Source organism: Psammomys obesus, unplaced genomic scaffold (genome assembly GCF_907164565.1).
Source record: "Psammomys obesus unplaced genomic scaffold, mPsaObe1.curated_primary_1811, whole genome shotgun sequence".
In the NCBI taxonomy this organism is placed as follows: domain Eukaryota; kingdom Metazoa; phylum Chordata; class Mammalia; order Rodentia; family Muridae; genus Psammomys; species Psammomys obesus.
The window spans coordinates 92,014-118,065 of NW_026586816.1; the positions used below are offsets into that span (position 1 = coordinate 92,014).

General features: G+C 36.2%; 1 protein-coding gene across 1 annotated transcript in view; it reads left to right on the plus strand.

The window, feature by feature from the left end:
• Positions 1–21,641, plus strand: part of Rad21l1 (RAD21 cohesin complex component like 1) — a 29,849-nt gene extending 8,208 nt beyond the window's left edge. The window contains exons 7-14 of the mRNA XM_055602706.1: positions 1,830–1,922; positions 2,594–2,707; positions 3,707–3,936; positions 4,348–4,435; positions 5,518–5,642; positions 7,835–7,924; positions 11,091–11,168; positions 20,591–21,641. Coding sequence (XP_055458681.1) covers positions 1,830–1,922; positions 2,594–2,707; positions 3,707–3,936; positions 4,348–4,435; positions 5,518–5,642; positions 7,835–7,924; positions 11,091–11,168; positions 20,591–20,779 — 1,007 coding nt within the window. The 3' untranslated portion in view covers positions 20,780–21,641. The remainder of the gene's footprint in view (positions 1–1,829; positions 1,923–2,593; positions 2,708–3,706; positions 3,937–4,347; positions 4,436–5,517; positions 5,643–7,834; positions 7,925–11,090; positions 11,169–20,590) is intronic.
• The last annotated feature ends 4,411 nt before the right edge of the window (positions 21,642–26,052 follow it).

Sequence of the window (26,052 nt, forward strand, 5' to 3'; positions counted from 1 at the left end):
TATAGGTATATAAAATGTATGTACAAAGGGTTGGAGAGGTGGCTCGGGGTTAAGTGCACTGATTACTCTTCCAGAGGGCCTGGGTTTGGTTACTAGTGCCCACATTAAAGCCTACAACCATCTGTTAGTCAGACCCAGAGAATCCAAATCCGTCTTGTCTTCATGGGTGCTGCATGTATGTGGTGCACAGACATATATATAAGCAAACACCATACATAGAAAATAAAAAATACATTTTAGAAATTAAAAAATAAATTGTCTATGCAAACCAAGTGTGAACTGAAAATAAACTAAAGAAATGTATTCTAAAACAATTATTTGGTAACTATACCATTTTACCGTTTATTAAAATAAACACATGAAATTGAGATGATATGTTAGTTTACTTTTACATGAAAAAACCCTAAATTTCCACTAAACTTTTGATACTGTAGGATATAGAACATTTTCAGTGTTTTTCAGAGTTGATCAATGTTTCTTTTTTTTTTTTAAAGATATGTTTATTTTATTTATATATGAGTACTCTGTCTTCATATACACCAGAAGAGGTCATCAGATCCCATTTCCAATGGTTGTGAGATAATTGTGGTTCCTGGGAATTGAACTCAGGACCTCTGGAAGAGCAACCAGTGCTCTTAACTACTGAGGCATCTCTCTAGCCTGAGTTGCTCAATATTTCAGTTTTAAAATTTGTAATGCTAAGAACACTGATTTGCATAAATAATATACAAGATGATAGAGATATGTGTAATTATAATCTAAAGATGTATTCCTTGTTAATTTGCAAGGAGTAGTGGTAGAGAAATAGTAAATGTCTTCATTTACTATAACTACCTCTATTTCTTTTTAATTTTTTATTTATTACAATTCATTCATTTTTATCCCAGCTGTAGCCCCTCTCTCAACCTCTCCCAATCCCACCTTTTCTCCTTCTTTTCCTCCCATTCCTCTCCCCAAGTCCACTGATAGGGGAGGTCCTCCTCCTTTTCCATCTGATCCTAGCCTATCAGGTCTCATCAGGACTGGCTGTGTTGTCTTCCTCTGAGGGCTGTCTGTTTCTATTAGCACAGAAAAAGTTGTATGCATAGTTAAAAACATATAATTCATAATATACAGAATGTTTAATCTGTGCCAAGGTATTTCAGGCAGTGGTTGTAGCAGCTGACGGCACGCACAGTGCAAAGTGCCCATTATGTGTTCAGAACCAAGGCCACACTACAGAGGCAAAATGAAGCATAAGTGAGCACTGCCAGAAATACATTTGATTTTTTTTTTTTTACAACCTTGGAAGTACTTTAAATGATAAAGAGTGAATTACATCTTTTTGTGACAAACAAATCACAACAGTCCTAAGTGTATATATACCCAATAACAATGTTGCAAAAATTCATAAGGGAAAATCCAAACAGATTTAAGGGATAAATAAGAAAGGCAGCAATTATGACTACATATTTCTACATATTTCTTCTTTAATGGACAGAAATGCACAAAGCACATGTATAATGAATATTTCTACAATGCTATTAGTATCTTATTTTCATTTTTAATATTTAATAGTTCACAGCCTGAACTGATTTCAGGCCCCATCCCACCTCTCCTTCCAGTCCCACCCTCGTGCTCACCTCCTCCCATTCCCCTTTCTCCTCCTTCTCAGAAAAGGGGAGGTTTTCCTTGTTGCCAAAATTTTCATAACACCACAACCCCTCTAAATTCAGTTATCTAACCCCATATAAAATGAAAATTCATAGTTTAAGATGCTGGAGTATAATGTCTATGTAAACTAATGCTAGTAAATGTTTGGAGAATAAAAAATATTTTTGTTTTTAAAGACAATCTATTGCAAGATGAGAATACCTTTTTAGAAGACATATGTTCAGACAAAGAAATTTCTCTGCCTCCTGAATTTCCCAGTAGTATAATAGGTATGTTGAAGTCTTTTACATATTTTTCTCTAATTGAAATTCTTACCAAAGTACCTCAGATGAGCTAAGCTAAGGTTTTTAAGATAGATACTTTTCCTTAAGTATTTAAAGTCTAGTTAACCTCATTTTTGTTTTTCTCAATGTTTGATGTTACATTTGCTTTCTAGCACAATAATCAAAATAAAAAATATAAAAAGTATTGGGCAATCAAAACATAGCTATAGTTCTTTATCATGAGTCAGTTGATGGTTCAACCAAACATAAATATTTTAGTTTTCATAGGAAATTTATATTGATAATGTTTTTTTTGTTTTCACTTCTGCTGTGACTGTAGCCCAGCCTAAGATACCTCATAGGCAAAAGAGGGTGATGCTACTTAACTCATTCAAATGTTGTAGGTCCCAGACCATTTATTACTGAACCTTGCCTCTGTTAAAAATTCACGATTCTGGGGTTGGGGATTTAGCTCAGTGGTAGAGCGCTTACCTAGCAAGCACAAGGCCCTGGGTTCAGTCCTCAGCTCTGGAAAAAAAAAAAAATTCACGATCTAAGAATGTATGTGTTACCCCAGCTAGCAGGATGTCCTCAGTTATGCACTTTATATCTCATATTGTCTTCTAATGTGAAACATAATCATATTTTTGTTTTTGTTTTCATGGTGCTTTTATTAGTAGAACCAGGTAATTCAGATGACCAATATCTACCTGAAGATGAAAATTTAAATGAAACAACATTACTATCAAATGAAGAAGAAGGATTTGCTCTTGACCCAATTGATAGTTTAGGTAAGCGGTTTAATGTTTTTATTTTTATCTCTGGTACCCTGCTAGCATAAATGCTTTGAGATATGTAAACAATCAATTCTATGTTATAGAAGGCTGACAGCATAGTAATACTGTTTGGCATTAAATATATACCCTATGTGTCTTTTTGCTTCTGGGATACCTCACTCAGGATAGAGATAAACTAGAACCCCTGCACAGATGTTGCCCACAACAGTTCAGTGTCCTAGTGGGTTCCATAGTAATGGGAACAGGGACTGTCTCTGACATGAACTGATTGGCCTGCTCTTTGATCACCTCCCCCTTACCAGGCCACAGAGGAAGACAGTGCAGCTACTCTTGCTGAGACCTGATAGACTAGGATCAGAAGGAAGGAGAGGAAGACCTCCCCTATCAGTGGACTTGGGGAGGGGCATGCGTGGAGAAGGGGGAGGATGGGTGGGATTGGGAGGGGAGAGGGGAGGGGACCACGGGGGGATACAAAGTGAATAAAGTGCAATTAATAAAAATTAAAATAAAAAAAAACATACAAAAAACATTTTTAGCTTTACTAAAGAAAAGCTTGACTTCTGACTTCTGTGTGGTATGGAATTAGCTACCTACTTTAAAATTATATATGAATTTTAGTGTGGAGTGAAATACACACTGAAGATACACATTGATGTTTTGAAACATTATCCTGTTATATGTTTAACAAAAGGAAAGAAAACTCCAGATTCTTTAACTGCCTTCTCCATGTTTGCCATGTATTTTTAGTTGCCCACTTAGCAATGAACAGAGACCCTCCTAAGCAACTTCAAACAACACCTTGAAAAATGTATCAGCTCTTGATTGCTCAGATACTCCAGCTTTGCAAAAACCTTGCAAAGTATATATTTCAAGAACATAGGGATTTTCTTCCCAGTGTAACGCTGCAGGTTATCTGTGATATTCTTTTAAGATATAGCCTAGACTATCATTTTACAAAACTTTCTAAGTTCATTTACGCCTGTTTCTTGCTAGACATTGCTGCTAATAGAAGGAAAAGAGGAAAGAGGAGATTGCTCATAGATCCAGTCAAGGAGATAAGTAGTAAGACTATGCATAAGCAGCTTACGTCCTTTGTGGACACTCTTATGGTTCTGGACCTTGCACCCCCCACACAAAGACTGATGATGTGGAAGAAGAGGGGAGGAGTGGATACACTTCTGTCAACTGCCACCCAGGATTTGATTCATGATGAACTGAAAATGGTAATTGTTTCCATCTTTTACAAGAATATGGTTGTTTGCTTATAAACAAATATACTTACATTTACAACATAATTGGTCATGTGGGAAAAAGAAGACTTTATTTTAAAGCTTAATTTGTTTAAAAATTGGTGTATGAATGGCTTTTAATTTTCTTTTCTTTCTTTTTTTTTTTTTTTTTTCCTGAGACAGTCTTACTATGTAGGTCTGGCTGTCCTGGAACTAACTCTGTAGAGCAGGCTGGCCTCAAATTTACAGAGATCCACCTGCCTCTGCCTCCTGAGTGTTGGGATTAAAGGCATGTGCTTGAAAAAAAAATGTGTATAAATGGCTTTAACTCTTTAGCATATGTGATTGTGCTTCGTAGAATTGCTCTACTAATATAAAATCAAGAATATAAATGTGTTTTTACAGTTGTTTTCAAAATGCTTCCTGACCACTGACTTTAAGCTTACAAAATTAATACAGAAGGAGGCAGTTTGGGGAGACCACAACATTCCAGGTGAGACTTCCTAGTTCTGTCTTGTCAAGGGGAATGCTGCATAAGCAAAAGTTGAATTTTATATTTCAGGATGAAAACGAGGTACAAATATATATTTTCAAATATAATATCTATCTGTAGAAAAGTAAGTTAAAGTAATATCTTAGTATAGCAGTTTTCTGCTTTTCACATTAATTTCTGGCCAAAGACTTCACTGCAAAGATGAATTATAGGCCAGTCCTGGTGTCACAGGCCTGTAATCCCACCAACTAGTGTAGAAAGATTGCAAGTTCAAGGCCTGCCTGGGTTACAGAGCAAGTTCAGAGGCAGCCTGGACAACCTGTTGAGACCCTGTTTCAAATTAAAAGGAGCAGGTGGTATAGTTCAGTGATAGAGGACTTGCCTAGTTTGTGAGGCTCTCGGTTTAATCCCCAGTACCCTCTCCACACACATACAAAAGATGAAACATATATACTGTGTCAATTATTTTTCTCTCTCTTATCTCCTCCACTGGAAAGGCAATATTCATAAACTCTTAGAAAAGAAAGTCTTTGTCTAGCAGAGTAATGTTTCGTTTTAAAACAACCTAAAACTCAGATAGTGAAAAGACCAGTACTTAAATAATACAACTACCCTGAGACAGATATCACCATTTTCCTAGAAAAAAGTTCACAGAATGCTAATAATCGATTAGTATTGTTGTGACAATTATAAAGCAATAAAACCAATTTATATGATGAATAGGCTTCTTCTGCCCAGAGACCATTTCTGAAGACATTAAAATTTACGGAATAGTATGCCATGATGAGCTTAAACTATTCCTGTTGTTCTGTGAGTAAATGTGTGAGAATGAGTGAGGATGACTGGAGGATAATGGGGAGTGGAAAGTGTAAAGAAGCAGGAGAGGAATTTATAAATATATAAAATTTATAAATATTATAAATTGTGTGAGACTCAGGGGAGTCTAAGAAAGGTGTGCACTCTTTATTGAGATTCTTGGATTCCAAGTTACTAGTCAGAAGTTTTCTTTTTGAATAGCCATATGCCAATTTAAGTTTAAGATGCAATTTGGTAATGTTTTCTTTACTTCCTTCATAATTAAGAACCCTCAGTGATGGAAGAGCCAAATTCCCACAGAGAGTTAGGTCAACCCAAAGTTTGGAAGAATGTGATTGATGAATCTATGGGTAGCTTTCAAGAGGACTTCAGTATGAATATTAACTCTGAGGTGAGTTAATCAGAGAGAATCATTGAAATATTTTTATACATCTCTAGTGAAGTAATATTGAGAGGCTGATACATATTCATATATATATATATATATATATCAGTCATATTTCATCTCATGTTATTCAACATTTTCTCGAATAAGTATCATTAATACAAAATAAATTACAATTTTAATCTACAAAATAGTATTCCTCTAAAGTTTAGGATAGTAAATCACAAGATAAGGTAATTTCATACTGAAATGTATTATGTGACACAATAAATGAGTGATTTGCTTGATTCTGGTATATTGAGAATCTTACTAAGCCCTACATTGAATAAGTTTCAGGATCCTTTAGAACTCTAGCCAGATGATTGTGTATCGTTTCTTAACTATCTTTTTCCTCTAAGAAAAACGTTGTAAACTTCCCAACTATCTTGGCCTTTAATTTGAAAGACTATCTAAAGGTCTATGACCAAAACAAAATAGTTTTGTCACTCTGAAGAAACAAACCACAATTTTTCTGAGAACAGTTTTTATTTGAAAACATAGAAAAATATTCCTTAAAATATTTTCTGTCGAGTATGAAGGCACAAGCCTTTAATCTCAGCACTCAGGAGGCAGAAGTGGATCTCTGAGTTTGAGGCCAGCCTGATCTGCAGAGTCCCAGGACAGCCAGGGCTACACAGAGAAACCCTGTTTCAGAAAAATAAGATAAAATATTTTCTCATTTGTCATTTAAATATTACAGGCTTCCTGATAAAAATACACCGGTGACTTTCAGGTCTGTTCCATCATTGTTGTAATTTTTTGGCAAAGAAAGGATTTTATTAGGGTTAGAAAAACACACACAGTGAGGCACACTTAGAAAGACTCCCTGCAAAAGAGGGAAGGGAGAAACTTGGGAAACAGAAACCCTCATTAGTGTATCCACACACAGGTAATTCAGAGTTAATCCATGTTGAAAATGGATACCCTGGGAAGGAAACAGTTTCACAGTACATTTAGACAGAACATATTCTATGAAATACTTGAAATATACTGCATACTGATATAATGAATTGCCATGCTATCTGCCTTTTTGGGGTGGGGTATTTCCTAGAATGCAGCTACTGAAATTCTTATTAGGTAAACTTGTTTAATTTATGGTTTGGGGAAGGAAAATATCAGTGCAGTTATCAACTACTTATTTGCAAAGTAGATTTTTCTCTGTGTGCTGGCCCAGTTCTTTTGACTCTTACTCCTTTGTACTATTCTATGTTCTAATCTTCAGTTCTATTCTTACTTTGTTTCAAAACTGTTAAAGATATGGGAAATGTAGTAAAGTTTGGTGTTGATCCTGATCAATAATTTTGAAATCTCATAAAACAGGATTTTTTTTTTATACAGTGATTATAAATTTGGAATTATCTAAAATATAGAATATTCATAGATATTAAAAAGAGAACATAAGGCTCTGTAAATATATATATTATATATAAATATATATATGCTAAAGAAAAGAAAACAATGCCTCCTAGTCACTAAAATATTTAAAGCCGAAGTAAAAAATGTGAGGAAAGTATATTAGAAAATATTTCTGCCTTACACAAGATCAGAGATTGAGGGATGGAGCTTAGTGACAGGTTAAGGGTGGAAAGAGGCCATTGCCTTATAGCAGTGGAAAGAGGAGGAGATTTTGGAGAGTAGAACATTTTTGGCCTTCTCTCTTTTTCCTTCTTCTGTTGTTTTTGCTCCCCTTCTGGAAGATAAAGTGTTTGTTTGTTTGTTTGTTTCTACTTGTTTCAGTGACCACTCTAGTGGCAGAGTCCTGGTAGGGATCTCATTGCCCCAGCCCTCACTCTCACCACTCTGCTTGCCCACTCAGGTTTCTTTCCTGCGCAGAAGCCTGGTGCTGCCATGAGTAACCACTAAACAAAATACTTCAAAGGAAAGTGATCTCAGGAGCCCATAGTAGAAGCTTCAACATGGAGCCTGCAGTGGAGAGGAGGATGGAAGAAGTAGTGTGCAGGGTTCTTCATTTGTGGATTATATGGAAAAAGAATATTTAAGTTAGGAACTGATTATCTGAGGCTTTTCAGAAAAATAAATAATTAGTATGTTAGTTTGATAAATTATCATTTATGTTAATAATTCATTTAATAAAATTGAATTGTTCATATTATAACCAGTAGCAGAATTATCTGTATAAATTTCTAAAATTTTTTTAGCAGGATATTTTTGAAACAGTTTTTCCAGCTGCTGAGGGATCATCTTCAATGAATGCTTCCTTGGCCCAAGAAAATTTTCCAACTGAGCTGGTAAATATATTTGTATTCTTTGGCAAGGTTTTTTTTTAAATATTTAATTATTTTTAGATTTAACATCATTTTTGGTAATTTCATACATATACAGAATGTACGTGGTAATCGTAGTATTTACTTTCTATTATTCTAGCGTATCACCAACCACTCCAGAAACCTTAATTAAACTCAGTGAGTTAAAAAGGGACATGGAAGTAGAAGGGAAGACTAACAGAGGAGAGAGGAGTACTCTTGAAAGTGTCCTCCACATGGCAGCCAGGCCTGAAGAGACCTGATAGGCCAGGATCAGATGGAAGGGGAGGAGGTCCTCCCCTGTTAGAGAACTGGGGAAGGGGCAGGGAGAAGATGAGGAAGAGGGCGAAGGCTGGGATACAAAGTAAATAACCTGCGATTAATATAAAAAATAAATAATGCAGCCACTTTTGATGAGAACTGATAGACTAAGATCAGAAAGAAGAGGAGAACCTCCCCTATCAGTGGACTTGGGGAGTGGCATGCATGCAGAAAGGGGAGGGAGGGTGGGATCGGGAGGGGAGGAGGGAGGGGCTTATGGGGGGATACAAAATGAATAAAGTGTAATTAATAAAAAATTTAAAAAAAGCTGAAAAAAAAATTCAATGCCAGGCTCTCTGATCACCTCCCCCAGAGGGGTGCAGCCTTACCAGGCTACAGAGGAAGACAATGCAACTAATCCTGATGAGACCTGATAGGCTCAGACAGAGGGGAAGAGTACCTCCCCTATAAGTGGACTAGGGGAGGGACCCAGTGGGGGAGGAGAAGAAAAAGGGAGGGTGGGATTAGGAGGAGATCAGGGAGAAGGCCACAGCTGAGATACAAAGGGAATAAATTGAAATAAATAATAAAATAATAAATAATATAATAATAATAAATAAAAAGGTGATAGGATTCACTAAATAAATAAATAAATAAATAAATAAATGAATGAATAAATAAATAAATAAATTTTAAAAAAGTTGTCCTCCTAAGTGTTAGTATTTTGAAATTTGGTTTGAAAATGGCTGTGTTTGTTTATAAGTTTATAATTTAAATTTATGATCTGAAGAAATATGTTTAGCTGGGCTTGGTGGCCCATACCAGGCAGGAGAATCATGAGTTTGAAGCAAGCCTGAACTACATAGCCTTGGCTACTCTGGCTCAAAAACAGCTGAGATTGTTGTGAATCCTTTGGTGAGCTATGAAGAATTTCCATGCCTTTTTCTCATCCTTAAAATATTTTGAAACTTTAGATAATTTTAAATGTAAGTATGCAGTTTTTATGCTTATCAAAGGTAGGGTCATGTTTTAAAATATTGATAATAGCTGTTTTAAATCATTCTTGTCTTTGGAGATTATACTATATTTGGATAAAACCATGGGTATTTAAATTTTTGTTTTTTATGAAATATTATGAGCATGTCTTTGTGAGCATTGTTGGCATAAGACCTATCTCTGTACAAAAGTTTTTAAAATCAAAACATGAAATGTTCTGCTCATAGGGCTGTATTTTGATATCAAGTTCAGAAATTTGACTCACTGACTCCCTATGCATTACTACCTATTTTTTTTTAAAGATACATACATATACATAAAAATAAAATTTTTTCAAGGTTTAAAAGGTTTTTTTATATATGAGTATTTTTCCTGTATGAAAGTACTCCATATATGTGCCTGGTGCCCTAGGGGCCAAATGGGGAATGTTGGATCCTCTGGAACTGTAGGTGGCTGTGTGCCACCTATGGGTGCTAGGAACTGAACCCAGATTTTCTGCAAGAGAAGCCAGTGCCATGTTTCTAACCCCTGAGTTACTTCTTTGAATCTTATCCCAGAGTACTGAAGGCTTTTTTAACTTAAAGAAATTTTTATCAAAAATTATTAGTAATACTGTCAAATCACCTATTAGGTCCTGGTATTAATTTTTAGATTTATTCTTATTTTATGTGCATGTGTATATGCCTACATGAGTTTCTATGCACTATATGCATAGGGGTGACAGAAGAGGCTGTTGGATTCCCGGGAACAGGGGTTACAGATAGTTGTCAGTTACCTGATGTGGTGCTGGAACCTAACCCAGGTCCTCTTCAGTGGCAGTAAGCACTTTGATCTACTGCGCCACCTCTATAGCCTCTTAATTTGTTTCTTTTGTTTTGTTTGCTGATGCATGCTATGGTCAGATATAGCCTAGAAAAACTGATAAAGTAGGTCAGAACTATGTCACTTCTCATCCACAGCCCTGTGCAGCCTGCTCTGTTTTCCTTGTTTTTATTGCTGTTGTTTTTATCAGACAGATCAATACCTTTCTGAGCCAAGATTCCATTCTCAGCTCATAAGGTGTTAGATGAGACTAAATTCTTTAAAAATTGTTTTAACTTATAGTTTTTATTATTGAGTTGTCTCTGGAAGTGATTCAGCTTTAAAAGACAAAAGCGTAAACAGAGTCAGATGACAGGACAGGCAGTGAGTTAGCCTTATATAGACAAAGCGCCTCAAACTCTGAGAGGTCGCTTAAGCCATTTTAAGGGTGTTATATTATTAGCTAAGTTCAGATGATGGCATTGCAACAACAAATTTTCTACAATTTTTCTATTTACTCCTATCACTGGAGTCCTGACTTGGCCACATTGAAAGTCCTAGCCAAAAGTTACTGACTTTGCTAACTTTACTTTTCAAAGTACAGAAGGGCACAAGCTGGGCTGCATCACCAGTAAAGACTACACAGTATCCTACTTTGGATCTGTTTATCAAAAGACATCCTGGAGGCAAGGTACAACCCTGAACAGGTTTTTGTTGTGTGACAGAACTTTTGCTGGGAAAACACAAAACATGTCTGCTCACCCCAGACAGGGAACTCACCATAGATCAGATACCACCAAAGTCCAGCTTGGTGACCCAGTGAATTTTATTGGGGTCATTTACAGGAGTATGTATGCAGGGTTCCTCAGCTTTCCTGCAGAGTGGATTGTTTTAATCTTGAGGAAATTGTTAAAAAACAATTGTTCTTTGTGTCATTCACTTCATCATCAAACCATACTTTTTTTTTTTTTTTAGGTCAGGACTGTTACAGTTGTGTTTCTGTAGTTAATATAGTAGCTAATATAGTGCTTGGTAAATAATAAACATTCGATAAAATTGGAGTAAATGAAATATTTATCAATTATTCAAACAGGAGTCATCAGACAGAAAACAAAATATTGAGGCAGAGAAATGGAATCAAAGATTATTTCAAACACTAAATGAATTACGGGTAAGATAGCATTTTGTTTTATTTATTTTTGTGTGTTTGCAGGTGTAGTGTATGTACATGTTCTAGTATGGGGATACATGTATGTGCAGGTACTTGTGTATTGGAGGCCAGCAATTGATGTAAAGTGGCTTCCTCAGTCACTCTCCACTCTATTTCCTGAGGCAAGGCCTCTCACTGAACTAGGAGTTTGCTAATCCCAGCCAGTCTGGCTAGTGAGCTCACCCTGGAGATGCTTCACATCTGACTCCTGAATGTTGGGATTACAGTCTGGCCACCAGACCCACTCAGCATTTCTGTGTGGTACAGCAGATCTGAACTCCAGTCCTTATATTTGCACAGCAAGCACTTTCTCTACTGGACCATTCCCTGGCCCTTGAGGATCTAGATATTTATGAAAACAAAATATTGTTTATGTTTTTGTTGAGGACAATGAAAGTCCACTGCCATGAGATGGTTTTTAGTGATATGCCTAGGGCTTAATTCAGAAGAAAAAGTTTATTAAAAGATAACTATCAGTTTCTGTTTCAAAGATTATGTAAAAAGTCAGTTTTCACTAATGCTTCATGGTATTATTACAGTTTTCATATAAATTTTATGGTTGTGTTATTTTGTTTATAACATCTTTTTTGTAAAAAAATTATTTTTCTTTATATGTACGAGTGTTTTGCATGCATGTATGTCTGTGTAGTGTATACATGAAGTGCTTTGCAAAGGCTGGAAAAAGACATTGGATCACCTGAAACTGGAGTTACAGATAGATGGTTATGACCCTCCATGTGGGTTCTGGGAATGAACCTGGTCCTCAGCAAGAACAGCCAGTGTTCTTAAACACTGAGCTATCTCTTTAGCCTCTTATTACATCATTTTATTTCCTTCATATCTATGTAACTCTCCATAATTATTTTTCCAAATTCTTTGGCAGTGTAATAAAACCTTTTACTATGTGCCTTTGACCCATTAGTTCCCTACTTTCCCTTCAGAAATATCCCTTTTGCATTTCATTATACTCTTGGTCTAATTCATACTAGTTACTTGTACGTCTTCTCCACAGCTTTTGTCTTGGGACATTCCTTTCTCCCAATTATGGGAAATTCCTTGTTTTCTCTTAGTTTCTCTCTGTGTTTGTGCTTTGATTTTTTTTTTTTATCCTAAATCTTTCTGTCAGTACAATCCTCATAAGTTTTCAAGATAAATGGTGTATAGGAGATAACAACTTTGCAAACAAAGCCTTAAATTTTGTTATTTTTAACTTGAGCTTGGTTGGTTTTCTCTATATAACTGGGAGATACTTTATCTGATAAATTTTTGTAACATATCTAGGATTCTTGTGTTGTTAGGCACTGTCTTGTTTTATGTTCATTTTGGTGATCTTTACTTTCTCTCTGGAAGCTGATAGGTTTTTTTGGTGGTGGTTTTTTCGTGAAGTTTTTTTGTTTTTTTTTTTGTTTTGTTTTGTTTCTTCAGATTTATTGTATTGCTCTGTGCTGGATATATAATCACTATTTTCATATTCTAGGACTTTTTAAATTTTGGGCTTCCCGGCTGGAGAGATAGCTTGGGGGTTAAGAGCACTTGTTCTTGCAGAAGATCTATCTTTGATTCCCAGTAACCACATGGTGACTTACTGTAACTCCAGTTCCAGGGGATCTGACGAATTTCTCTGGCCTCCACAGGCACCATACACACATGGTGCACAACATACATGCAGGCAAAACGCCCAAAAATATAAAAAATTTCTTAATTAGGCTTTCCTTCTTGATGCTTGTCTATTTTTCTCTTCTTGGAGAATTTGTAGATCAGGTAATGGTTCTACTTATTTACTCCTTTGTATTAAAAATTTTCATCTCTATATTATTTCCTTTTATCTTTGTCTTTTTTCACTAATTACACTTTATTCACTTTGTATCCCCTCCCTCCTCCCCTCCCGATTCCACCTTTTTACCCCCTTTTTTACGCATGCCCCTCCCCAAGTCCACTGATAGGGGAGGTCCTCCTCTCCTTCCTTCTGATCTTAGTCTATCAGATCTCATCAGGAGTGGCTGCATTGTCATCTTCTGTGGCCTGGTAAGGCTGCTCCCCCCTCAGGGGGAGGTGATCAAAGAGCAGGCCAATAGATTATGTCAGAGGCAGTCCCTCTTCCCATTACTATGTAACCCACTTGGACACTAAACTGTCATGGGCTACATCTGTGCATGGATTCTAGGTTATCTCCTTGCATGGTACTTGGTTGGAGTATGAGTCTCTGGGAAGGCCCCTGTGTTCAAATTTCTGGTTCTATTGCTCTCCTTGTGGAGTTCCTGTCCTCTCCAGATCTTACTATTTCCCACTTCTTACATAAGATTCCATGCACTCTGCCCAACAGTTGGCAATAAGTCTCAGCATCTGTTTTGATAGTCTGAAGGGCAGAGCCTTTCAGAGGCCCTCCATGGCGGGTTTCTAGCTTGTTTCCTGTTTTCTTCTTCTAATGTCCTTCCTCTTTGCCTGTTGGGATGGGGATTGAGCATTTTAGTCAGGGTCCTCTCTCTTGATTAGTTTCTTTAGATGTACAGATTTTAGTAGGTTTATCCTATATTACATGTCTATATAAGTGAGTATATACCATGTGTCTTTCTGCTTCTGGGACAGCTCACTCAGGATGATCCTTTCCAGGTCCCACCATTTACCTGCAAATTTCATGATTTCCTTATTTTTCATTGCTGAGTAATATTCCATTGTGTAGATGTACCACAGTTTCTGCATCCATTCTTCAGTTGAGGGACATCTAGGCTGTTTCCAGGTTCTGGCTATTACAAATAAAGCTGCTACAAACATGGTTGAACAAATGTCCTTTTTGTGTACTTGAGCCTCTTTTGGGTATATGCCTAGAAGTGGTATGGCTGGATCTTGAGGAAGCGCTATTCCTAGTTGTCTGAGAAAGCGCCAGATTGATTTCCAGAGTGGTTGTACAAGTTTACATTCCCACCAGCAGTGGAGAAGGGTTCCCCTTTCTTCACAGCCTCTCCAGCATGTGTTGTCACTCGAGTTTTTCATCTTGGCCATTCTGATGGGTGTAAGGTGAAATATCAGGGTCGTTTTGATTTGCATTTCCCTGATGGCTAATGACATTGAACATTTCTTTAAGTGTTTCTCTGCCATTCGATATTCCTCTACAGAAAATTCTCTGTTTAGCTCTGTTCCCCATTTTTTAAGTGGATTACTTGGTTTGCTGCTTTTCAGCTTCTTTAGTTCTTTATATATACTGGATATTAGCCGTCTGTCAGAAGAAGGGTTGGTGAAGATTCTTTCCCAATCTGTAGGCAGTCATTTTGTTTTGATGATGGTGTCCTTCGCTTTACAGAAGCTTTTCGGTTTCATGAGGTCCCATTTATTGATTGTTGCTCTTAGAGCCTGTGTTGTTTTTACCTCTATATTATTTTCATCTCTATATTATTTCTTTTTATCTTTGTTTTTTTACAGTTCTGAAGATAGCCTCAACTTTGTATTTCAGTTTTTAATAAAATTTGCTTTTTGTTTTCTGGGAGTTTTGTTACTGTTTTGGTTTAGTTTTTAAAGTTATTGACTATTTTTGTTCATGTAATCCTAATCTGTATTTATTTACTTTCTAAACACCTTTATTGAGGTATAGTTAATAAGTAATAAATTATATATATTAAAGTATCGTTCGCTATACTTAGTTTACTGTATTAAATGTATTGGAATTATTTTTACATATGAAAAACTATCACCACACCCAAAATAATAAACATACTTAAAATACCCCAAAATGTCCTTGTAATCACTTTATTCTCTCTTGCCTCATCCTCCCCCTGATATCAAGCAACCACTAATATGCTTTGTTTATTGTCATCCTCATCACTTTTTGTGTGCACAGTAAAAAAGTTTAACTTCATCGACTTAAAAACTAGGATACAGAAACTTGAAATTTTTATCAAACAGGTCTTTCACATGCTTGGTTGCATACCACCATGGTACTTTATTTTATTAGTGGCTATTGTGAAGGGTGTTGTTCCCTTATTTCTCTCTCCATCCTTTTGTCTTTCGTATACAGGAGGGCTACTGATTTTTTTTTTTTTTTAGGTAATTTTGTATTCAGCCACTTTGCTGAAGGCATTTATCAGCTGAAGGTGTTCTCTGGTTGAATTTTGGAGGTCACTCATGTGTACTATCATATCATCTGCGAATAGTGATAATTTGACCTCTTCCTTTCTGATTTGTATCCTCTTGATCTCCTTCAACTGTCTTATTGCTCTAGCTAGGACTTCAAGTACTATGTTGAAGAGATACAGAGAGGGTGGACTGCCTTGCCTTGTCTCTGATTTCAGTGGGATTGATTTAAGTTTCTCTCCATTTAGTTTGATGTTGGCTATAGGCTTGCTGTGTATTGTCTTTATTATGTTTAGGTATGTGTCTTGTATCCCTGATTTCTTCGAGACTTTAAATATGAATGGGTGTTGGATTTTGTCAAATGCTTTTTTGGCATCTAAGGAGATGATCATGTGGTTTTTCTCCTTCAGTTTGTTTATATGGTGGATTACATTGATGTATTTCTGTATATTGAACCACCCCTCCATGCATGGGATGAAGCCTACTTGGTCATGGTGGATGATATCTTTTATGTGTTCTTGGATTTGGTTTGTGAGTATTTTATTGAATATTTTTGCATCAATGTTCATAAGAGAGATAGGTCTAAAGTTCTCTTTTTTTGTTGGGTCTTTGTGTGGGTTAGGTATCAAGGTTACTGTGGCTTAATAGACTGAGTTTGGTAATGTTCTGTTTCTATTTTGTGGAATAGTTTGAAGAAAATTAGAGTTAGTGTTTCTTTGAAGGTCTGGTAGAATTCTGTGCTGAAACCATCTGGCCCTGGGCTTTTTTTGGAAGAGAGACTTTTGATGACTGCTTCTGTTTCCTTGGGGGATACAGCAGCAGATCAAAACTTCTGGACACAGGGGTCTTTTCTGAGACTGATACTCTAAGGACCATGCATGGACATAAACTAGAACCCTTAGAATCCCTGAACAGATGAATCCCATGGCAACCCCATCTCTGAGCGGGTTCCCTAGTAATGGGAACAGGAACTGTCTCTGATATGAACTTAGTGACTGGCTCTTTGATTACTTCCCCCTGAGGGGGGAGCAGCTTTACCAGGCCATAGGGGAAGACAATGCAGCCAATCTGGATGAGACTTGATAGGCTAGGGTCAGAGGGAAGAGGAGGAGGCCTCCACTATCAGTGGACTTGGGGAGGGACATAGGAGGAGAAGAGGGAGAAAGGGTAGAACTGGGAGTGTATGAGGGATGGTGCTACTACAGCTGGGATACAAAGTGAATAAACTGTAATTAATTAAATAAATAAATAATTAGAAACTTTATCTTCAAATTTTATAGATTTATTTTGCCCTTTATATTCTCTCTATATAATAAATCTTTTCAATATATTATTATTTATTTTTAATGTTAGAGAATTTACTCAAATATCTAGTGATGGCCCTGCCCAGTGGGCTGGACCCTCCCACATCAATCTTTAATGAAGAAAACGCCCCCCCCCCCCCCAGACTTGCCCACAGGTCAATCTGATGAAAGCTGTTTCCTGATGTTTCTTCCTAGGTTGACAAAAAGCAGCACAGAGTCAGGTCATCTTACTGAATATTGTGGAACACCACTCTGCCCCTGTTTGTGGTTGAACACTTTTTCTCTACTCAGTATCCATGTCCCAAATACAAAGCCTCAATGGTTGATATTTGCAAAATTAAACCTTCTTGCCACCTGCTGTGTATGGATGTATCCTACTCTGTGAAGCTGTTGCATCCATAGAAGGTCTGATTTCTCCAGTTCTGCTTTTACTCTTACCCCAGTCTCTAACCATTGAGCTCTAATGACTCCAGTTCCCCAGTTTCCCAGGTTCTGTACTTCAGATTGACATGCTCTCTGCTGACTTTCTCATTGATACTTACTGTCTTAAATAGGGTTTTATTGCTGTGAAGAGACACCATTACTAAGGCAACTCTCATAAAGGAAAACATTTAATTTCAGCTGGTGTACAGTTTCAGAGGTTTAGTCCATTACCATCATGGTGGGAAGCATGGCAGTGTCCATGCAGACATAGTACTGGAGAAGGAGCTTAGAGTTCTCCATCTGGATCTGCAGGCAGCAAGGAAACTGTGTCCTATACTATGTGTAGCTTAAGCATATATACCCTCAAAGCTCACCTCCACAGTGACACATTTCCTCCAACAAGGTTACAGCTCCTAATAGTGCCACTTCCTATGGGCCAAGCATTCAAACACATGAGTCTGCGGGGGCCATTTCCATCAAACCACCACTCTTACCTTTTTCTGCTCTATAAGTCAACTGTGTTTTCTTCTTTCTTTTTTATTTTTTTAATTAAATTTTATTTTTATATTAATTACAGTTTATTTAGTTTGTATCCCAGCTGCTTTCTTGATCTTTCTCTTTTCTCTTTTTCTCATTATTTGTTTCTTTGCCTTACTTTAAAAAGTTTCTGACAAGAACAAAAATAACCATACATATTCAGTCTTACATATCTGGCACCTGTAGGCACTTGTTTTTTAAATCTACTCTATTTGGAACTGCTTAAGCCTCTACCTCCCTTCCAACACCCAACCCTAAGTAGGAGAGAAAGTAGGTTAGAAGAGAAAGGAGATGTAGACCTCTTTACTTCTTCCAGCTGTGTAGGGTCTTTGGGTTCTTTTGGGGAGCAATACCAATCTCAGTCATCAGGATATCCAGAAGTCCATGGAACTAGCAAACACAACGAGAAGTTTTCTTCTTTCTTCCTTCTTTCTTCAAACCGTTATCAAAACATTCTCTATGTCTCCTCCAGGCCGCATGTTCTCCCTATGGACTCTTGTATTTATACCTCTCAGATTCCTCAGAATTCAACTAACTCCAGCTGGCAAAGACTATGCCCCTGCATGAGGCAATTATCAGCCGTGGACAAACTAAAGGAGAAACTAACATCTCACACTTGGGATTAAAACAAAAAAAATATTTACATAAAATAACTGAGTTTTTAAAGAAACAAAACTCCCATTACATTTCCCCTTTTTGTTTAAAAAATGGCTTTTCTCTAACATTAATAAACTATATACAATAGGAATAATTATGAGAATTATCAGGTAAGAATTACATTTACAATTCAAAGCCCATTTATATTTGGCAATCTTGGAGAAAGTATTCCACTAACTGTCCTGTCCTAGTAAGTCCTAAGTTCTGTACCTAAATCACTTTATCATATCTTGTATCTATCAACCTCAAAACATCTGTCTAGACCTTAAAACATCTTTTTAGACATAAACTATTGTCTTAAGCTTAATTGTAGTAAGACTATGACTATCTAATTTTCAACCCTATCAGAGACTTTAGAATGAAATATTACTTAAGTATGTAGGAAACATAGAGCAAACAGCTTCCAGAACTATAGAAATGACAGAGACAGCTGACTGCCTAGACAGTCACTAGAAGTTTCTCTATGTGGTTGGGGCATCCAGTCTTTACCCTACTGGCCCAGAATATCTGACAGACTTTTCTGTGAAGCAGGAATTTTGAAGGACTGGCTTACCTAGTCTCTGCAAAGTTGGACAGTCAATTTCTCAGTGTCCTGTTTGCCCACAGTTTGGGCAGCCTGCTATCAGCAGTTGGGATGAGGATTTTTTTTTTTTTTTTTTTTTTTTTTTTGTATAGTGGCTGTCTTGTCACATTTGTTCCTTTGATGCCCATCATCTTCTTTGAAGTTGATTAGAGGTGCTGCCAGGAGCAGATGTGTCTCTCTGTCAGAAAAGCCTTTTATTGTTAAAATGTCTTTACATGCCGTATTTTATAGCATTTATCTATTTACAATTATTTAGTGCCTAATCATATCTGTCTATCTATGTACCTATCTATCTATATATCAGTATATGTAAATAGACAAGCATTGCTTATTTGTAGCTATATAGTATCTTTTTAATCTTGAAAACATATACAAGAGACTAAGTAGAGCTTATTTCTGTAATTAACTAAACTAGTATCTAACAAGACTTTACAAGTAAGATTATAAGTGACTGCTAACTTGCATCTCCAATCATTCTTAGAAGTTTGCAATAGTTAGCTTTCATATGACTAGAACATCACATTTTCAAATGAATTGCATAGGTACAATACATTAAGTAAAAGTTGAACAAAATAACCTTAGATTTCTATCAATATACAGTAATCCATACCAATGTAAGATATTTGAGACTAGTAGATTCAATAATCTACATTTCATCCTATTAGCCTTTATTTCCTCCCTTTTTCCTTTATTCTTCCCTTTTTCCCTAACACTAGATAGGAGAAAAAAATAAGAGAAAAAAGAAGGATAGAGGAGAAAGAGAGAGATCTCTAATTCTGACCTTAATTTTGTTTCCTCCCTGACTATGACCAATAACAACTTATAACCAATGGCTCCCCACAGACGAAGACAAGCAAAAAAAAAAAATAGACACTTTAGGGGTTTCTTACTTTGTTTTGTTATTTGGTTGTTATTTTTAGAATTCTTGAAATCAAAAAGTCATGGGAGGAAGGCCATATAATCCACACTTGTCTCTCAAGGGAGGAAATAAATGAAGGCTGGGTATGCCATTTCAGAAAGGTTACTAATACTGTGCTTTGCCTGTGGTTGAGAAAAAGCACAATGGAGTATTTTACCTACTTATTTATCAAGTACTTTATACTGTCAGAAACTTGTATTGACATTCCTAAATATAGATTACAACCATCCAAGGAGTGTGACAAGCATAAGGATACTGGCCAGTATTTGGTCCAGTATTTCTGGCTAAATAAAAACTATACTTTTGTTCCAAATCCTAGTCTTCATTAAAAGGTGCTATCTTCAAACTTAATACTGTACTGTGTCTTACTATTTCTAGTAGGTATGCAGGCACTATGTGATGACTCCAACCAGGAGATGTTTGCATAGCTACATTCTGCTGCAACTGAAACCTACAAGTACACTTCCACATTAACTTTGAAGATTATTCTATAGGCATCTCTGGTGCCTTTAAGAAGACACACAATGGGCTGATCATTCATCATGTGTGAAACCTCACAAAGCCCTATAGGTTATTTTTCCTGTTTGTAAGATTAAACTTATTGCACTTTCAATAAGAGATATTTATGTTAATGTCACTTTTAAAAACTATTATTTATGTCACACATAAATTTGTATGAAACTTAGTAGTTTTGTAGGCATTTTCCCAGTAAAATAGGTTTGTTCTCAGTGACCTGTTTTTTTTTTTATAAGCTTATTAGAGTCATTCTGTCCTTTTAAGGATATCATAGTTATCAAAAATTGCAGTATATGTTGTTCATTATGCATCCACAGACTGTTGTACTTCTAATGATTTTATTCCCCCTTTCTCTTCTCTCTTCTAATTATTTTCCCAGGAATTCAGCAGGATGGGAATACAGTCCTTTAGTCTGATAGAGCTATGCAAAGATAGCAACCGAAAACAGGCAGCTGCCAAATTTTATACCTTTCTTATCCTGAAAAAACACCGAGCTATTGAGCTGAACCAGAGTGTTCCCTATGCAGATATTACAGCTACAGTGGGACCAAAGTTCCATAAGATGTGAAAGAAAGCCACAGCAGGCAGGCTTATACCATCACTGGCACTTCTGCATAGACTGTTCAGTTTGATGAGGAAGCCATCTGGAAGGAGCTAATGGTCTGACCCATTTCATAGGCAGGCTACCCTCCCATTTTCTATCTAGAAGTTAGAACAAACACTACCAGAATTGGAAACCTGTGTGGGGACAGTTAAGTAATTTTTTAACTTAGCTGATTTGAATATATAGCATTTATCATTGCCCTGATCTAAATGTTGCATTTAGGTTGTGTTTAGCATATATTATAAAATACTGTGTATCTCCAGGAAACATTCCAAGGGTGTTTGTAAAATACTCTTTTGCATTGGATTATTAAAGTTAGTGGGGCTAATGAATAGTTGATATTTTCTTACTTGTAGATATTAGTTTATTTGACCTTTGTATCATTGATAGTGTCTAATTCTCTGGGTTTTAATCAAATATCTTAGTTAAAGATTTATAAAATTTCCTTTAAATTACCTGTGTAACCTTTAGTCTGTTTGTGGGTCATTTAACTTTTTCATTTACTATTTAATAACTTTTATTGTCACCGTTAATGTCTCAGCAAAATCAAATCTGCTTATGTTAAAAAACAAAATAACAACAAAAAACCTAGCAGACACTTGTTAATGTTTTACCTACTGGTTCATTCTCAGCAAAGACCACTGAAACGGGTTCTTTTACTTTATGTGTATTGAGCATTTTTGACAGTAAAATAATTTTCCTTAATTGATGTTTGAGTCAAAAATTTGCCTATGCTCTATGAACTTCAAAGTACATTGTAAAATATGGCCTATGGTACTGTAAATAATGGTGCTGAAGTTACATTGTAAACTACTTAATTCTAAATTACCACTTTGAATATATGTAACTATAAGATGCAAATAATACATTTGTTTTAAATATGTCTATTTTTAAATTAATGAAAAGTTAGTTTCTTTATTTTTGGTATACATGTCTAATATATATTGGGTCATATATTGTATGTTTATATATCTATTTATATATGTTTATAAATAGTTTATTTTTGGTATACAGGTTTGATATGTATATGCTTATATATATATTTATCACCACAATTTAGATATAGTCAGATCATTTTTTAAAAATCCTCTTTGAGTTATCTCCTTGTGGTAGTTCCCTATTCTAATACCTGGCCATCATTCTCTATGACTACACTTTTGTCTGTTTGGGAATGTTATATAAATGGAATTATACAGCATGTAACCTTCTGAGACTGGTCTCTTTCACTCAGTTTAGTATCCTTCATATGGATCCAAGTTCTTCCGTGTATCAGTAATTTGCTCCCTGAGTAGTATTCTGTTGCCTGAATATATTAGCTCATTTACATTTTTACCCATTGGAAGACATTTATTTCCAGTTTTGATTATTATAGAGCTATAAGTATGTATAGTTTTATACATATACATATAAGAGTGTTTATTCTGTAAGAGTAGCATTTCTGAGACATATGTAAATGTATATGTAACTTTTATAACAAATTTTTTGCCAGAGGTTGTACCATTTTGCATTTACACTAATAAAATATGAGAGCTTTGGTTCACTTGTGATTTTGATTGTTTTTGGAGACAGGGTCTCACTATGTAGCTATGGCTGGTCTAGAACTCTAATTGTAGATCAGGCTGGCCTTGAAATCACGGAGATTTCCTGCCTTACCTCCTAATTGCTGTGTAAAGGTGTGTGTCACCACACTTGTAGGTTTGATAATATTTTTGTATCTGTGTTCTTCTTTTAAACCAAGTTTTCTTTATATAAAGTAATAAGATACAATTTAATTTTTAAGATGAAATTGCACACATTCGTGCTCAATAATGAGAAACATCAATGGAGCAAATGAAGGCACAAATGAAAACTCTCTTGAATCCCCCCTGTGTCATTGAGCATCAAAACTCATCAATTGGGCTGGAGAGATGGCTCAGGGGTTAAGAGCACTGGCAGACCCAAGTTCAATTCCCAGCACCCACATGGAGGTTCACAACTATAACTCCATTTCCAAGAAATCCTATATCCTCTTCTAGCCTCAAGTACATAGTGTATGTATGTATGTGTATATATATATATATTTTTTTTTTTAATTTAAAAAAACACAACAATCTCCAAGCAGTCATTGAGGGGGTAAGAACTGTGGGGGGAGGGAGGGAGAGAGAGAAAGAGACACTCTCCGGGGTGTGTAGATGAGGAGGTGGGGTCAGGGTCAGAATCTCAACCCACTGGGCTTGGCTTGCTATTGTCTTTCTCTCTCATACCCTGGGTGGTACTTGCCATTTGTATTTGCATTACTTTGCATTCATTGGTTTGGCTTCCCAGCTTAAATAAATTTAGAAAGTTGGAACTTAGTTGCAATATAATTTCTGGAGACTTGGAAGCCCTGACAGAGAAATGTCTAAATCTTATCTACCTCAGTCTGAGTGGAAATAAAATCAAAGATCTCAGTACAGTAGAAGCTTTGCAAAAAAACTTTTATTATTGAAGTTTTGACTTGTTTAACTGTGAGGCCACAAACCTGGAAGATTACTGAGAAAGTATTTTTTAATTACTGCAGCTAATTACATACTTAGGTGGATTTCATTAGGAGGATAGTGAAGCACCAGATTTGGGGAGGATAAAGAGGAAGATGAAGCTGAAGCTGATCCATCTGAAGTTTATGAAGAAGAAGAAAGATGAGGGAGGTTCAGAAGTGGGAGAAGAAGTAAGCCTCATACTTCATGAAAGAAGAAATTCCGGATGATGATTGCATTGAGGGAAAAGGGAGGAAGAGGAAGGTGGTCTTCAGAGAGAAAAGGAAACTAGATGCTGAAGATGATGGAGAGAAAAATGACTAGATCAATCTAAGATGAGATTGCCTAATGTTCTTGGGAATGCAGCAGAGCGCTCATATTTTTGATTCATCGTGCATGATAACTGTCCCTATAGAAGATGATGTGTAACTTTATGAGAAAAGGATGGTTTTACTATTTTTGCCTTATTCTAATATTTATTAGTTGATTAATTATAATGTATGTAAAAGAGAATTGACTCTCCCACTGTAAAATTCTCTAGCATTGTTTTTAGTGTTTTAATTTTTATAATTCATGTTTACAAGATCAGATTTTTTAGTTCATAATTAAAATGTGATTGCTTTTACACAGGCATAGGGTTCGCTTCATTCATAATCCATTAAACTTGTTTATAATTTAACAAATTACGGTCAGCTGTAATATGAAATGACAACAGTCTCTTGAATGATAAAGCTGATTGATTTTTTTTTTTAAACATGATCCAGAAATCTTTAATTTGAAGGCAGTCTGGGTGAGGTGGGGCTGCAAGTATTTGAGGGCTTTCTTTTCACAAGTTGGAAAGTAGAAGCAAAATAAAGATTCTATTCAGCGGCATAGTTTATGGATTTAAAGGAGCTCTATTCAATGATATTGTTTGGGTGTTTCTGGTGACTGATAACATTTTTTATAATTTTTTAATTTTTACTTTTATGTGCATTGGTGTTTTGCCTGCATGTATATCTGGGTGAGGGTGCCTGATATTGGAGTTACATACAGTTGTGGGCTGCCCTGTGGGTGCTGGGAATTGAACGCAGGTCCTTTTGAAGAGCAGTCAGTGCTCTTAACCACTGGGCCATCTCTCCAGCCCCCAACATTTTATTTTTTAAAGGAACCTTGCTGATGTAAGTCCAGAGACTTGAAGGAGAGCCCTTTCTCATGCTGTGGATGTTGCCAAACTCAAACAGCTGGTTTTCAGGTATGCATTTTTCCTCTCAGCAGTTTCTCCGCCATCACCTTCCATTCTTGCTTCATCTTCTCCATATCCAAAAGAAAGCTGGCAAAGTTGTGAACACACAGGAAACTTTGTCTTATACCTCAATAACCATTTTTTATCTTTCTGGGTTTTAAACAAGTAAAGTGTAAAAAATAGAGTTGTTGAGACATAGTGATGACTATTGATGAATGTTAGGAAACAGGTTCTGCTTGCTGTAATCTTTTTTTGTTGGCAACATGTGAGGCTGTGTGAGGGTAAAGCAACAGCATTTGCCTTTCTCAGAGGCCTGACAGATCACCTGCTGATAATTAACATGTTCAAGTATAGTTTTTAAGTTGGTTTCTCAGATGTTTGGGATACCAAGGCTGTGAAATACTTATTATGTTTCTGAGTGGGAACTTTTATTTTTCTTCCTATAATTTAAAAATATTGTCAGAAGCTGGGAGGTAGTAGCACACACCTTTAATCCCAGCACTAGGGAGGCAGAAGCAGATGGATCTCTGTGAGTTCAGGGCCGGCCTGATTTACAGTGTGAGTTCCGGGACAATAAGGAATACACAGAAAAACTTTGTTTGGAAAAAAAAAAAAAAAAAAAGAAAACCAGAAACAAAACTGTCAGATGTACCATTTCATTGGAACATGGTGGGCAGTTGGAGGACTATTTGAAACTTCATGTTGATGTTGGGATTTATTTCAGGTGGAAGTAAAAATAGTAATATGTGAGGTAAATATATGTGCTTGTTTGTATGGCTGCTAAATAAATATAAGGAGACAGGTACATCCTTTTTTTACCCCAGAGGCTCCATGTTCAAGGAAAATTTAAATCTTGGCCATTAGATTTTGTTTTCCTTTTGTTTTGTGTATCTAAGTTAAAATACTAGTACCCCCAAATTAATTCAAGTTCTGCTTCTCTACTGGGATACATTTAAATTACTCAGCACAGTATGGCTGTTGTTGTTGTTATTATTATTATTATTATTATTATTATTATTATTATTATTATTTACACTTTATTCACTTTGTATCCCCCCATAAGCCTCCCCTCCCGGTCCCACCCTCCCTTCTTCATGCATACCCCTCACCAAGACCTCTGGCTATTACTTCTTAAGGTGATGGTCTGGTGTTTTGGAATAAAATATATAAAGTTGTTTTCAGAGAAGTTTTCAAGGTAACATAACTGAGATAAAACATCTGTGATGAGCAGCAGACCTTGGTGGCTTTAGCCATGTTCTTTCCCATGGCCTGTCTTCAAAGGCCTAAGGGAGTTTCACACAGTTAACAAATGCTCCCTGAAGGCTGGAGAGACAGCATAGAGGTTAGGAGCACTGGCTGCTCTTCCTGAGATCCTGAGTTCAATTCCCAGCAACTACATGGTGGGTCAAAACAATCTATAATGAGAGCTGATCCCCTTTTCTGGGGTGCAGGCTTTATATACGTGATAGATAGATAGATAGATAGATAGATAGATAGATAGATAGATAGATAGATAG